The sequence below is a fragment of the Nelumbo nucifera genome, chromosome 6 (assembly GCF_055504915.1).
Source record: "Nelumbo nucifera cultivar China Antique chromosome 6, China Antique-T2T, whole genome shotgun sequence".
NCBI lineage: Eukaryota > Viridiplantae > Streptophyta > Magnoliopsida > Proteales > Nelumbonaceae > Nelumbo > Nelumbo nucifera.
Window position 1 is genome coordinate 6,792,974 of NC_142654.1, and position 16,050 is coordinate 6,809,023.

Sequence of the window (16,050 nt, forward strand, 5' to 3'; positions counted from 1 at the left end):
AATCTTCTTCCCGTCTTGAGATCCTGAAAAACACAAGTGGAAGGAAAGAAGGTAACAGAACAGTTAAGAGCTTTGGTTATTTTACTAACAGACATAAGATTGAATGGAAACTTAGGTACATATAAAACAGATGATAAGGGGACAGAAACCAAATCAACATTACCAACACCACAGATGGGAGATGAGGACCCATTGGCAAGTGTAACAGTTTGTGATGTTGAGGTTTTAGAAAGAGAAGAGAACACACCTGGAGTCCCGGTCATATGATCTGAGGCTCCAGAGTCAATAATCCAGGAAGGAGTTTTAGATGACATGCAAACAATACCTGATTGGGCATGTGTGGCAGTGGTATGCTGTGAAGTAGTTTGAAGGAACCGTTCATACTCATCACGCGGAACACTCACCATCTCCCTCCCAGACGTAGATGTAGATGTGGGAGGTGTTCGGTCTGCCAGTTTACTGTCACTAATAGCAACCTCGCCTGCTACAGCATGATTAGCCCATTTAGAGGGAGGGCCATGTTGGTCATAACAGAAATTCACTGTGTGTCCATCCCTACCACAGTGAGTACACTTCCTTGTAGAGTTATTTTTTCCTCTGCCACGGCCTCCCCCTGAGTCACGGCCATCCCGACCAATCATGAAATTGCCACGGCCCCCTCTGGAATGACCTCCCCCTCTTGTACTATGTCCACCACCTCTAGCTGTCACAAGTGCTGATCTATCATACTGTGTGGGGTTCTCTGTCTGGCCCAAAGAAATTCTACGAAGTCTTGAGAATACTTCCTCAAGTGTAGGAAGAGTAGAGCCCCCCAATATTTGAGCTCTAAATGGTTCATATTCCAACTTTAGCCCCACTAAAAATCTTGTAACATCTAGCTGCTCCCTTTGCTGTTGCTGAACTTGAATATCTGGAGTAAGGGGATGATAAACATTGAGTTCATTCCTTATATTCTTCATGCAGGCATAGTACTCTTCTAGTGTTTTGGTTCCTTGTTGTAAATCAAAGTACTCCCGATACAGCTGATATACTCTTGTTGTGTTATCTTGTCCAGAATATAGCTTCTTAGCATGCTCCCATATATCCTTAGCTATATCAAGGAACATGAAGTTGGCACTGATTTTGGGTTCCATACTATTCCACAGCCAAGTCATGATTTGAGCATCTTCTTGTTCCCAATCATCAAACCCTAGAGAGTCAACCGGTGGCTTCTCATCTCTTACATGCTTTACTTTCTTCTTTGCCTTGAGAAAAACTTCCACTGATTTAGCCCATGGAACATAGTTCTCCCCATTTAGCTTAATTGAGGTCATTTGTACCCCTAGGTAGTCGGAGGAAATTACTACACTAGGTTTCTGATCATTGTAGCCATCTCCTATTGCTACCATTGTACTCTTTCACAGTTGTCTCTAACTTTACTTCTCAGCTACAAGCTGATTGATGTTGTTCACAGTTTGATATTTCAGCACCTATTGCAGCCTCAAAACACCACAATGGAAGCACACACTTGTTCTTATTCACACTACTGCTGACTTCACACACTTACGTCCCACATAAGCATCAGTTTACCATTCACTAATCACAAGTAGAGGCCCTCTTACAACCACTCAAGCACCACAACACAGCCAAATCTGCTGCACCCAGTTCAGACTTGTTTAACACACTTAAAAGGGCATTACACAACCACAAGGAGCTCGGCAAGGTCACTACATTCTACCTTACACCACTCGGCCACTTACAGCAGCCCTAACACCATTCAACAACTTACAGCAGCCCTACACCATTCGGCTACTGCACACACAGCCCTTCCTAGGGCAACAATGAACCTAGTTCTCTAGGTTCTACTCAATACTAACAGCTTCTTGTAGGGTTTCTACCCAGAAATATAAGTAACACTAGAAGAAGAGAGAACCGACCTTCCTTTGAGAATATCAATCAACCATTCACTGCTGAAGTCACTTTCCTTGTTGAAGAAGGTTATGCGCAGCAGAGAGACAAGTTGTAATGTTCTTGACCTAGGGCGAACCAGTTCTCTCCATCGACTGACCAGAAACGAAGGTGAAGAGTCACGAACAATGCTGAGGTGCTTTACCAACTGACGTAGGTCAGGAGCATGGCTCTGATACCATGTTTCAACTGCTGCTACAGTAGTCCGAACAGGAAGAAGAAGAAGAAGAAGAAGAAGAAGAAGAAGAGAAGAAGAAGGGTCAGTCGAAAATCTGATGGTTAACCCATCCAGTCGACCCCCTTAATCTATATTAGATTCTAATAATGTTTACAAAGACAGAAATGCCCTTACTTAAGTGTGGGGCAGAGTAACTCTAATAGCACTGCCACATAAGCAAGTTACTTAATAAACAGAAGAAGACTAAACTACCCCTATTCGGCACATCTTAACAGTAGGAAAGGTTAGGATTTCAAAGAGAGGGTTCCACAGAGATAAAACATGCTAAAATGTTTTGCATATACAAATTTACAAGGTAGAAAAGACTGTTGGTTCGGCTGATTTAATGTATATGTTAGTCATTGTTGGGTCTTAAGTCATTAGTTATTGGGCCTAAACTTGTTTAATGTTTTATTTGTCTAGGTGTCCCATCACTAATCAGGGGCATTCTAGTCCATTCATGTAACACTATGTGATAAACATATATATAAGATAGTAGGGTCGGCTGAAAGGTTTACAGCTGCCATTCTCAAACTTTCTCCTCTTCTTCTCTTCTTCTTCTTCGGCTACTATGTTCCAGCAAACATGGTATCAGAGCATTAATCCATCTCCTGGTTACAGTCGCCGTCACCTTTTCTACTCTTATCTATTCCTTCTTTTTTCTTCTCTATCTTGGTCGCTGTGAAGAAACCCTAGGGTTGACCGTAGAACACAGCAAGATCTGTATCTAGGGTTTCCCTTGGTTGTAGGGCCCAAGGGGAGTTTGTCCTAGAAGCTGATGCCCTACTAGATTCCTTACAGCAGGTAGTAGCCATTCGGCTGCTAAGAGAGATATGTGTGTAACAGATCTAGGTGGAAGGACTGATTTCGGCAGTCCTAGGACTGGTCGTAGGGGTGACTACAGTCTACGACAGCAGAAGTCAGCACAGTGCAGCAGTGGGTTGCTCTTGGTTTCAGATCTGTTACGAGTTCTCAGGACTGTAACAACCGCGGTAAGTCTGAAACAGTATTCTTTGTACTGAGTTTGCAATCGTGATCATTGTAAGAGGGAGGAGATGTCTTCAATATCGGGGGAAGTGTCTTCTAGGGATAATAGATCTGGTGGGAGGTCTCCTAATCCGGAGAATCCAAATCTGCACAGCTTGCAGATCACCAGTGTGTTGTTGGATGAATACAATTTCAGAGAATGGTCTGTTTCTGCCATGCTCTTCATTACTTCCCGGGAACTCACGGGTTATTTAGATGGGCAAAAGAAGGAACCTAAAGTGGGTAGTGTGGAGTACGCAGTTTGGCGTAAAGAGAATGCTACTGTTATGTCCTGGCTGCTTATTTCAATGACTCCAAGAGTAGCCAGGACTGTTCAACACTTTTCCACTGCTGCTAAGATTTGGGAGAAAGTGTCTAAAACTTATGGACAAAGAAAGAACAATGCCAGAATTTATAGGCTAAACCAAGACATTGCTGCCTTGAGACAAGGAGATATGACAGTTGCAACGTATTTTGCAACCCTAGAAGGACTGTGGGAAGAGCTTGATCACCACCTTATTCTTGATTGGGAGAATGCCAAAGACAAGGAGAGGCATGATAAACAAATTGAAGAGGGTAGAGCCTTTAAGTTCTTGGCTGGTTTAGACCCAATGTATGAGAGCATAAGGTCTCAAATTTTGGGAAGGGATGAAATGCCAGATTTACATCATGTTTATTATCTAGTAAGGAATGAAGAGGTCAAGAGGAAAGAGATGCAAGTTGACACTCAAATACAGCCAGCTGAACAGCTTGTTGAACATTCAGCCCTGATTTCTTCAAATCAAAAGGGGAACAAGTATTCAGACAAGAGGCATCTTAAGTGCACTCATTGTGGAGGTGAAAGGCATGTTAAAGAAAAGTGTTGGGTTCTTTATCCTCATCTGAAACCAGCTGCCTTGAGGAAAGACAAGAAGCACCAGAAGGGTCAAGCAGCAAGTGGGAACCTTGTTACTAGTCACAGTGGTGATAGCACAAAGAACACATCAACAGTTGCTTCTTCTCCCATGGGACAGACTGCTAATTCCTCCGCATCTGGGTCCTTGGGTTTCACTGCTGATGAGGTAGAGGTCCTTAGCCGGGCTTTAACCCGTCTAAGGACTAACTCTCTTGCTTCCACCTCCCTTGCCAGATCAAGTATTGTCTCTGCTTTTAGTGCGACTAGCTCTATTGACTCTAGTTCTTGGATTATTGATTCCGGTGCAACTGACCACATGACACATATGCCCTCTTTATTTTCTTCCTATCACTTATTGTCTGGTCAAGATAAGATGAGAGTTGCTGACAGTTCTCTCTCCACCATCTCTGGGAAAGAGGTAGTTGACCTAAGCAAGGACCTCTCTCTTAAAACTGTTCTGCATGTTCCCAATCTTACTTCCAATCTCTTATCTGTTTCAAAGCTTACCAAGAATTTGAATTGTAGCATAACCTTTTTTCCTACTCATTGTGTCTTTCAGGACAGATTGACGAAGAGAACGATTGAGAGCGGTCATGAGTATGGAGGTCTCTACTATTTTGATGCAGACATCAGTTCAGCCTTACAAACATCTGCTGCTAGAAGTTAGAATAATGTGGAGTCAATAGCTAGGTTACATTTGTGGCATGCTAGGCTAGAGGTCATTTACCTTTTTCATCATTGGAAGGGTTGTTTCCTGAATTATTCAAGGGTATTTCAAGTCAAAGTTTAGTTTGTGAAGTGTGTCAGTTGTCAAAACAATGTAGAACTGTTTATCCAGTTTCTAGTAATGAAATTCAAGCTCCTTTTGATTTGGTTCATTCTGATGTTTGGAGCCCTTCACCTCTTGTTTCTGTTGATAGCTTTCGTTACTTTATCAGTTTTATTGATCACTACTCACGATGCACATGGATCTACTTGTTAAAAGGACGTGATGAAGTGCCACGGATAACCATGGCATTTTGTAAAATGATTAAAACACAATTTGACAAGAAGATTAAGCAATTCTAGTCAGACAATGCTGCTAAATATTTTGAAAGATCCTTGAACCTGTTCATGGAGGATGCTGGCATGCTACATCAGTCATCTTGTGCTAGTACCCCTCAACAGAATGGGGTTGCTGAGCACAAGAATAGACACCTATTGGAGACCGCTCGAGCCTTACTATTTCAGCACAAGGTTCCCAAGCACTACTGGTCTCAAGCAGTCCTTACCGCATCATATCTGATAAATCGGATGCCATCCAAGGTGTTGGGTATGAAAACTCCTTTCTCTGTCCTTTGTCCTAATCTTCCAGACTTTCCTCTTCCACCTAGAGTCTTTGGTTGTGTATGTTTTATACATGTAAAGGATCCAAAGAAGACCAAGCTTGGATCCTAGGGCTACGAAAGGAATCTTTCTAGGGTACTCTCCTACACAGAAGGGTTACAAGTGTTATGATCCCGTCACCAAGGGAGACTAGTGGGATGGAAGAGGATTCTTCTTCCCCCTCCTTTTTTGTGCCTCTTTCTGCCTCGGGCCTTCCATCTTCTCCTCCTGATCCTCCTACTTGTAGCATCCCGAGTGAACCTAGTGAGGCTCCCATTGTGCCTGTTACCACTCTTGATGCTGCAGATGTTACTGAGGACTCCAGTAGGCAACAAAAAGATATAAGAATCACCTACAACAGAAGGAAAAAGGGCCCTCTAACTCATGGCATTAACCAATCAGACTAGGATCAACCTGTCTCAGCAACTCCAGGTAATCTTATCACACATACTTCTGATTTGGATCTTCCTATTGCTCTTCGTAAGTCTTTCCGTTCTTGTACTATCTGACACCCCATTGCTGAATTTGTTTCTTACTCACGTTTATCTCCTCGTTATTATTCCTTTGTGTCTACTCTCTCCTCTCCCTACTAGGTACTCAGAGGCAGTGTCTGACCCAAGATAGAAAGAGGCTATGAATGAAGAAATGAAAGCCTTAATGAAAGCAAGGACTTGGGAATTAGTGGATCTACCAGAAGGGAAGAGCACTGTCGGATACAAGTGGGTGTTCACTGTAAAGCATAGGGAGGACGGGTCCATTGAAAGGTACAAGGCCAGACTTGTGGCAAAGGGGTTTACTCAAAAGGAAGGGATTGACTACAAAGAAACCTTTGCTCCAGTAGCGAAGCTCAACACAATCCGGGTTTTATTGTCATTAGCTGCAAACTTTTCATGGGAGCTACATCAGCTAGATGTGAAGAATGCTTTCCTAAATGGCGATCTACATGAAGAGGTATTCATGGATCCTCCACCAGGTTATGTTCTTGATAGGAAAGTGTGTAAACTGAGGAAAGCATTATATGGTCTTAAGTAGTCTCCTCGGGCTTGGTTTAAGAAGCTTTGTGGGAACATGAAGAAAGTGGGGTACACTCAAAGTGGGGCAGATCATACCTTGTTCATAAGGAAACAAAATAGCAAACTTACAACACTCATTGTCTATGTGGATGATATGGTGATTACTAGGGATGATTTGGAAGAGATAAAAAGATTAAAGGAGTTCTTGGCTTCTAAATTTGAGATCAAAGACTTGGGCCATCTGAGAGACTTCCTTGGAATTGAAGTTGCTAAGTCAAAAGAGGGCATCTATATATGTCAATGGAAGTATGTCCTTGACCTCCTAGAAGAGACAGGTATGATGGGGTGTAGGTCAGCAGATACTCCAATAGAACAGAACCATGGTCTACAGGAATCAGTAGGAGAGGACTACCTTGATAAAGAGAGATACCAAAAGCTGGTAAGGAAGTTGATATATCTGTCTCTCACTCGACCAGATATTGCTTATGCTGTACATGTTGTCAGTCAGTTCATGCACTCTCCAAAGACCCCTCATATGAGAGCAATGGAAAGGACCCTTAGGTACTTAAAGACTTGCCCAGGAAAAGGAATTCTGTTCAGAAAACACAATAAAATTGAAATTGAAGCGTATACTGATGCAGATTGGGCCGGTTCTATTGGGGACAGGAAGTCAACTTCTGGGTATTGCACGTTTGTTGGAGGGAATCTGGTTACATGGCGGAGTAAAAAGCAGAATGTGGTTGCTAGATCAAGTGCAAAGGTTGAATATCGAGCTATGGCTCATGGTGTTGCTGAACTTTTGTGGCTTAGGACCCTTCTTAGTGAGCTCGAGATAAAGATCGAGTGTCCTCTCAGGTTGTACTGTGACAACAAGGCTGCCATCAACATTGCAAATAACCCAGTGCAACATGATAGGACGAAACATATTGAGATTGACCGACACTTCGTTAGAGAAAGAATAGTCTCAGGGAAACTCTGCATTCCTTATACTCCTTCTGAGATGCAGATTGCAGATGTGCTAACAAAAGGGCTCGCTTCAACGAAATTCTTGGACTTACTTGGCAAGCTAAACATGACTGACATACATGCTTAGCTTGAGGGGGAGTGTTGGTTCGGCTGATTTAATGTATATGTTAGTCATTGTTGGGTCTTAAGTCATTAGTTATTGGGCCTAAACTTGTTTAATGTAATATTTGTCTAGGTGTCCCATCACTAATCAGGGGCATTCTAGTCCATTCATGTAACACTATGTGATAAACATATATATAAGATAGTAAGGTTGGCTGAAAGGTTTAGAGCCGCCATTCTCAAACTTTCTCCTCTTCTTCTTCGGCTACTGTGTTCCAGCAAACAAAGACAAATGAAACAATTTGAAAGGAGTATGTGAATGGTTGAGATAATATAGGGTGATTAGTATAGAGAGAAGTTTTAATGGGATTTTCTAGTTTTCCTGGATTAAATGATTTCTAGATAGAGAGGTTCTAATCTAGGGCTTGTAGAAACTTAATAGAAGTTGAAGAAAAGGTGAAATATAGGTTGGAGACAGTTGGGTTAACAAAACTAATGTCTTCTAATAGATGGAATCATAGCCCCAATCAATATTTAGAATAAACCTATAGAAGAAGGTAAACTAGAGAAGAAGAGGAAGAAGAAAAGAAAATAGTCAAGTTAGGTTCCACCTATCTGGGATCTTGGGAAGGATGGACTGGATATGGTCCTAACCTTTGGATTTTTTTTTTTCTTTTTTTTTTTCACAAAGTGGCCTTACAGAAAAAGATAACAAATATAAAAGGGTAACTAGGGTGGCTTGGTTTACTCTTAACTACAATTATGAAATTGTAAATAAAGACCTAATTAAGAGGAAAAAAAACTAACTTCTAAACTGTCGACCCAATAACTATGAAACTTTAAACCAATCCTAACAATGACCTAGCTATGACCAAACTGCATTCAAAATATAAAATGACAAAGTTACCCCTTGAGACAAAATTTAGGAAAATTTTCAAGAAAAGAAGAAAATTTGTAGACTCGACTTCAGGACCACTTTGGTGCCCACATCAATTAATCATGTAGATATCATCCCTCTCTAATGCTTTGCTCAAAGTAGAAAATTTTATGCCATTCTGAAACTCCCCATGAAATTACCCATTTCTGAAGGATCAAAAGTTCCTCCAAATACAAAATTACGGGGGGGGGGGAGGTGATGCTAGCAATATGATGTAAAATAAAAATTCCATTAAAATATATGAAAAGGATAGAGTTATAGGTTATATCACCAAGATAAGCAAAAGGAAAATAAGCCTCAATAGCGGCATCCCCTGCAATAAAACCTCTCCAGATATAATGATGACAATAAACATAAAATAGAGATAAAACCCACCCTCCCATCCCTCTACCACTTAACTTGACAAGTCAACAAGCTAGACCCTAACCCCTCCAAAATAGAAGAGATGTTTCCCCATAAAAGCCTAAAACACCTTTAATATTCTTCCAAAGATGCCCTCTACCTGTAAATCTTTTCTCCATTTCAACCACCCTAGCACCCTCCAGCTGCTACTTTGACACTTCCTTAAACTTCATCCCCTCCCCTCTAACATCTTTTGAAAATTCTCCCAGGTCCCAAATTAATTGTTATACAGTATATCTAAGGCATTAAGACTTCTCATTCTGTTCTCTTCTAACTACATAAACACTTCTCTGGCAATATCTTCATCTCTCAAAACGAATAACAGCAATTTCTTAACCACCTCCATTTCTTTTTCAATCACCCTATTAAGATCCACTTACCTCTTTACTTTAAACACTTCCTCAATTGAAACAATATCTTCTCCAAACTCCTCCACTACCTTCTTCATCTTACCATCCTCTTCTACACAATTTTACTGTTTTTTTTTCCTACACAATCTTACTCGAAACATTCATATTGTCAATAAGAGGCCATATTCTATACTTCAACTTCTGAGAAACACCTCCCACTATCGGTTCCCAAGAATTAACCTCAAATTCTTCTGCAATATAACACAAAGCAAACATTATTTATCCCTATCCTTGCCGCTACCACTGCCTTTCATAGAATCATCTTTTATATTGCTTACAATATCCAAACTACATCCACCAACACTAACATTTAAAGGAATATCAATAGTAAAGTCATTCTAATTTGTGTTCAGTCATTTAACCACTTTAACAATTTAATACCATCATTCTTTGCTTTCCTCTCAATAGCCTCTTAACTTTCTTACACAGACCAGCCCTAGGAAGGCCACCTTTTAAGTGAGAAAAGACTTTTGGCTGCCAAGTAAACTTGATCCATATGATGTGTAACTAATGAATCGATTATGGTAAGAAGGGCCATGATATCATCCTCACATGAGGCCCCTTTGGAAAAAAGAGGGATACGTGCATATGCAAGTTCAGGTATAGCTGTCACATGGATTCAAACTTGATTCACAGGGGTTCAAAAGGTGTCCTCATTTTTCTCTTGGTGCCAATCCAAGTTTTGAGGCCAAAATCACTTTCTTGGTTTCCCAAATTGACCCTATAATAATATAAAAGCAACTGGATAATACTAGCATGAGTTGGTAAGAACATAAATAGTCTGGTTTGAGATTGCAACCTAAAAATTTATGGTGGTCATGCTTAGGACATGCTCCCCAAGCTATCAGATTTTCAATTTCAATGTGCCATATCAGAATAGTAACTCAAGAAACATCATTTTTTACGATTCAAGATCACCCCCTCCCATGAAACCCAAGGCATAATTATTGCAGAAAAGTTTATCCAAAATATGGTCTGCCAAATTTGATTTAATGGTGTTTTTGCCTTCTTTCTGATGTCATAAATTGGTGAAACAGAACACTTGTGAAATGCATCAATACCAACCACCCTCCCAGATGGGAAAAAACTAAGCCATAACAGACAATATAGATCCGCAGAGATTCAGAAACTAGTACTAATAAAATATCCCAGTTATGACCTTAATCACGCAACTTAGCATCTGTAAGAAAATAGAGCACTACCGACTAAAACATGAAACCTATCACTTACCAAAGCAGAACGTGAAAATTATCAGCAGCTTTCAGAAACCAATTTTAAGTTGGCTGCAAAAAGTACAACCAACATAATGCAACAAAGATTGGTTCTAATCTTCTGATTGTGTCATACTGCATAACCTTGAAATATGAAACAAATATTCCAGATACATAATTCCCTAAAAAATGATTAGTCAAAATACAAGTAAATCAGGTCATAAAGTATGGAACTTGCTGTTGTGAAACTTAATATAATTTCTAAGCATAGTACAAACATAAGAACGCCTATTACTGATCAAGAAAAAAAAATGAGGGCAATCATTATTGAATTGAGAGCTTTCTAAGAGTACGTTTACTCAAAATATAGCACAAATAGCATTCTCCATTTTAAACACAAAACACAAAACACCGTCCTCTCCCACCCTAAACAAAAAAAAGAACAAACAAAATTTGATATCCATGGCAAATTAGTCAATAACAATAGCCCACTCTGAATTCACTTGAAGTTAACAGCTTAGAAAACGACCGAATTGTATTCCACATAACAAGCTTAGGCAACTCTTTCATTTTTTTCTTAATTCAACAGCTTAAACAGACAACTCAAGCATGTACAGAGTTCCGGTTACGATTGACTTTGTTGTGTTTGGTACCATTGCTGTTTCCACCTGAAATGTTTTGGGTTGATGAATACAAATTGATCAGAAATATGTGTTGTATCATATAACATATATGAGTAGTTTAGCTAGATAAATGCATTGTGTGTGGGTGGGGGGGAACTGGTCATTGACGTTTATTGTTGAAAGTTGAAGGAAAAGGTAGAAAAACTATAGTTTTGTTTTGTATAGGTTTGAGGTTTCCCTTCTTTTCCCTACCTTTTACTTCAAACCAAACACAGCCAAAACGTTTCAGGTAGAAACAGAAATGATACCAAACATATTTTTACTGCTCCATTTCTGGTAGCCACGGCCCACGAACCTATGGTGCTTCAGGATAGGAGAATATACTGACAAACAGTTGAGCCCCTATATTCTGGGAGGGGTGGCGCCCCGACCCAGCTTGGACGGGCCCCACCAAGTCGGGCCAATTGGAACAGTGACGAGGTGACATCACTCCCAAACTACTGACAATACGTCGTAAACTTACACGTGTCCACGACGGAATAGGACTGGAGGAGACAATGAATAAAGTTTCCTGATATGGGATTGTTTTCTTTCAAAGCCCCATCCACTGTGTGCAACGTGTCCTTCCTGTCAGAAAATATATTTCAAAAAAAGCCCCTCTAATATATTTTATTTTTCTAATAATAAGAAGATGATGAAAAAGTCTTTTTTTTTGGTAAGGAACTAAAAATCTAAAACTAATGTCTCTCCTCTCGTAAGATCATTAATCTAAATATTTTAGTTATTGTATTTTACATATTAAAAAACAGGAAATAAATCATATTTCTCATATACTGTGAAAGGCTAAATAAAGAAACCTGAGAGCCTCCATGACCGTCGTAGACGCCGAAGAAATGGACAGGCGAGATCTCGCCGGAGCTTCTAGAACCGGGGGCCGTACAACCTCCAATAAGACCGCAGGTTCGAGACATAAAGCCTGGAATAACGGCGACGGTATCCTCCATCTCTCTCCGTCTCCCAATGATCGAAGTGAATCCCCACGTCATTCCTTTGTTGTTCCTCCCCACGCACCTCTCCCTCACCGTCAGCGTTGTCGTCAACTCTTCTCCTCCTCCTACGCTAGGCCTAGTACCTACCAGCCTCGGCACTAGTGCATCCTCGTGAACTGCGGTGGGAATCTCACTGGAGCTGCTGCTGCTACTGACCGAGATATCGCTGGAGCCAGTGATGCTCCGGCTGTCTTCAGTTGACAAGAGTGAAGATGCTCCGGTATCCGTCGATGCCACTTCGGATCCCCGGCGAGAACCGACTTGACGGAGATCCTCATCGTCCAACGGATCCATCGTCGCGTCGAAAACCTTCACATTAACGAAAGCATTGTAAGATTCAGAGAGAGAGAGAAGAAGAATGACAGACAGAGAGAGGGGGGAGTGAGAAAGGCAAGGATGGGATAAAAGGAGGGGAGGTACAGGCGTACAGAAGTGTTTTGACACGTGTGAAAAGATATAAGAATAGATGTAACACGCATCCGCGGTATAATCATGTAATTTCAACGTCAAAAGCAATTTTGATTACAGTTTAATCATCTCCGTTCCATTCCATCGTGCCACTACGTGTCAATGGCTCAATGCTCTAGTCGAACCATGTGAACCGTCGTTTGTTCGGCTGGCCTGGCCCCGGTCCTCGGTCCCGGATACAATGCTTCGGAAATTACTTAAATAAACTCGAAAAAAAGTTAAGTATTTTAGTTTTATTTAAGAAATAAATAAATATCAAAAAAGCAAAAAAAAAAATCTGGGCCTTTTTGGCCCAGTTCAGCTCGGCCTATGACACGGCCTATTAGCCAATCTGACCTAGATCTGCAATACGGTACGGCATGACACGTATTTGTACGAATTCGGATTATATCGGGCCGACCCTCTAAAGAGAGGCATGGCACAACCCATTCTTTGCGTGGGCGTTACAGCCCAACACAGCTTGATTTACACCTGCCAACACTTTTCCCGTATAAGTACAATCCACACAATACAAGTATGGTGCATTCAGTAATATTAAAGACAACATCATTCACTTGTTTTATATTAGTTTTTTTATTTTTGACATAAGTAGATAAGGGGTGGTGACTGGTGACAGAGCATGTTGCAGGTCACGCATACCTACCAACCTTGTCACAAAGAGACTGCAGCAATGCGGCTTTAATCATGCACCTTCATAATCAAAGTGATATCAATTAATCATGCACCTTCAGTTATTTCAATAGTTCACATTTCACAAAGAAATGTATTTACCAATAAGATTTTAACAACATTAAAGACATTAATTGAGATATGTGGTTTTATCACTGGTTCTTCTGTTTCACCGTGCAGTTGATGTACCATAGGTTTTGCCTGAATTTTATTGGATGACTTGCACACAAAGAATATAAAGCAATGCAACACATTGACGACCTTGATCATCTTCTTGGTGGCTAGGATCAATTAATTGTAGTTATGCATCACACAACTCAATACTTTTGACAGGGTTCAAGTAAAGGTGTCAACGGACCGGTTTTGGATTTGACCCCGTTAAGTCCAAAATCAATGTAGATGGATTGGATGAACCTGGTCCGTCCATAAAAAATTTATATTGGATTGGATTGGACTAGGCCAATATCTGGTCCATTGATATAAAATAAGAATATAGGTATCAATGGACCAGGTTCAGGTTGAAACCAATCTAAATCAAAGTGGATTTGAACAGATTGGATGGTTCAGACATTGAATTGGACTGGTCCAAATTGGTCCAAAATATTCATTGGATTAAAAGATTGAACCTGGTCCATTTATAATGGACTCACATTGAACTAGATTGGATTGGACCAAATCCAGTCCAATTGACACCCCTAGGTTCAAGGATCCATTGGGAATGGCTATCGACAGAAAATGAGATGGGGTGTTTGGTTGCACTCCAGATCTCCTATTCACAAACTCTTTTCACATCCCTAGCCTACAATGGGGATATTTTATGGGGAGACGTTTTCAATACACAGCGGTGGTATCTTGAGGGTAAGGGATAATGTTTTTGAATCGTTATTGACTCAGATGGTCAGACCGTTTGGACCGGAAACCGTCCAAGCGACCAGTTCCGTTTTACCCCAAACTTGGTATTTGGTCAAAAACCATTGAATTAGTCAACGAACCGTTGACCCTGACGGTTTGATCGTTGAACCGTTTGACTCAAAGAACGGTTTGCAGTTTATTAAATAAGAGCAAGATTCAATAATGAAAAGAGAAATCTCTCAAATCTCATATTTGAGATCTAATGGAGAGAGAGAGAGATCTACTGGATGTGTGAGACAATGAAAGAGATCTGGGAGAGAAGGCTAAGAGTCTAGATGACAGATCTAAGAGAGAGAGAAATCTTACATCTACTTTCACCGCCACCGCAGTAGTTCGCCATCGCTATTGCCGTTGTAAGTCGCCGTTATCGTCACCACTGCAACTGACCTCCTCCTCCTCCTCCTTCTTCTTCTTCTTCTTCTTCTTCTTCTTCTTCTTCTTCTCTATCTTCTAAACTCTCTCAACCATCGACAGCTTCTCACATCTCTCTCATTCTCAAATAGTCAAACCCTTTTTCTCTTCTATTTATATGCATCTTACCCTAATATTCCAATCTAATGGATAAGATGACATATCACCATTTATAATATTTAAACCGCTCGAACTGTTTGGCCCGAATAGTTGAACCGCTGACCCAGAAATCAGTGGCCAGAACGGTTCTGTTTCCAAGTCGGTTTTTAAAACCTTGGTAAGGGATATGAAAAGAGTTTGTGGGTAGGAGATCCAAGCTTAGTTGGTTGCAATTAGTAGGAGTGCAAGTCAAATACCCCATTTGAAGAATTTACCTTGTATCATACCCAGTCTTTTGGGCTGGATCCATTGAAAATTTAGCAATTTTCCAATTAGAGCTTAACCAAGTTGCATCCCCGGGGGAATAAAATAATTGATGTTTTCAAAACAACATGATAAAAGTAATGCAGTATTTTCAACTCGAGAAGAGCTGCAAACAAAAGCGTATACATCAGGCTACAGAACCAATCTAGAGTGAAATCTATTATCTCTAGTACACAACTTTGCTAGCTTGTAGCTCATCCTATTCCATATTTTCAACCTTTGTGTTCAGTTTGGAAGGAGTATAAATATAAATTTGTAGAGTACAAAATATTGTATTTTGTATTATTTTCTATGTATTTGCACTGTACATATTTGTATTTATAATCTTTCCAAGCTGAGCCTTAGATCCAATCTGTCGGCACAATCATATACCAATTTGGTCACAACTTTGGTTTGGATCAACGTCTAATCCATTGTATTTTTTTTTTAAATAAGTTCATTTTCTTAATCACCTCCTAGGATTTGATGTTTGTACTAAAATTTACTCTTTGTTTTGCATTTTACTAAAATACTCCTATAAAACCATGACCCCTTAGGTTATGTTTGGTTTGAAGGAAAAGAAGAGAAAGGTAAGGAAACCTATACAAGGTTTGTAAAGGTTTTCTTAACTTTCCCTTCCTTTCCCTACTTTTTCCTTCAAACCAAACACAATCTTAAGGTGTGACAAAAATACGTAGGGGCATTGGTCAAGGTTTTTATTCCACTAATAATTTTCTTATTGACCTTTAGAAAACAAACAAATCCTGGCCTCTCCCAACATTATAACTTTGGATAAGGGGTGAACTACATGTGATATGAGAACTTTTAGGTGTATTTTTGAAATAAAAAACTTTGGGTCCATGTCCGTTCACATTTTTCACTCACTTTAAGGGATCAAGTGGTCATTCCTAATGGAAATACAAAAGGTTCTTGATGAAGGATTGATTAAGGCTGCATTTGGCATTCCTTATTTTAAGGATTTAGCAACTTTTTATAGTTAAAATACCCTTATAAATAATGAATTT

General features: G+C 40.2%; 1 protein-coding gene across 1 annotated transcript in view; it reads right to left on the minus strand.

Annotated features, from left to right (window-relative positions):
- The window catches only part of LOC104604491 (putative protein phosphatase 2C 6), a 37,304-nt gene extending 24,737 nt beyond the window's left edge, over positions 1-12,567 (minus strand). Inside the window, exon 1 of the mRNA XM_010268847.3 lies at positions 11,972-12,567. Coding sequence (XP_010267149.1) covers positions 11,972-12,457 — 486 coding nt within the window. The 5' untranslated portion in view covers positions 12,458-12,567. The remainder of the gene's footprint in view (positions 1-11,971) is intronic.
- Between the last annotated feature and the right edge of the window lie 3,483 nt (positions 12,568-16,050).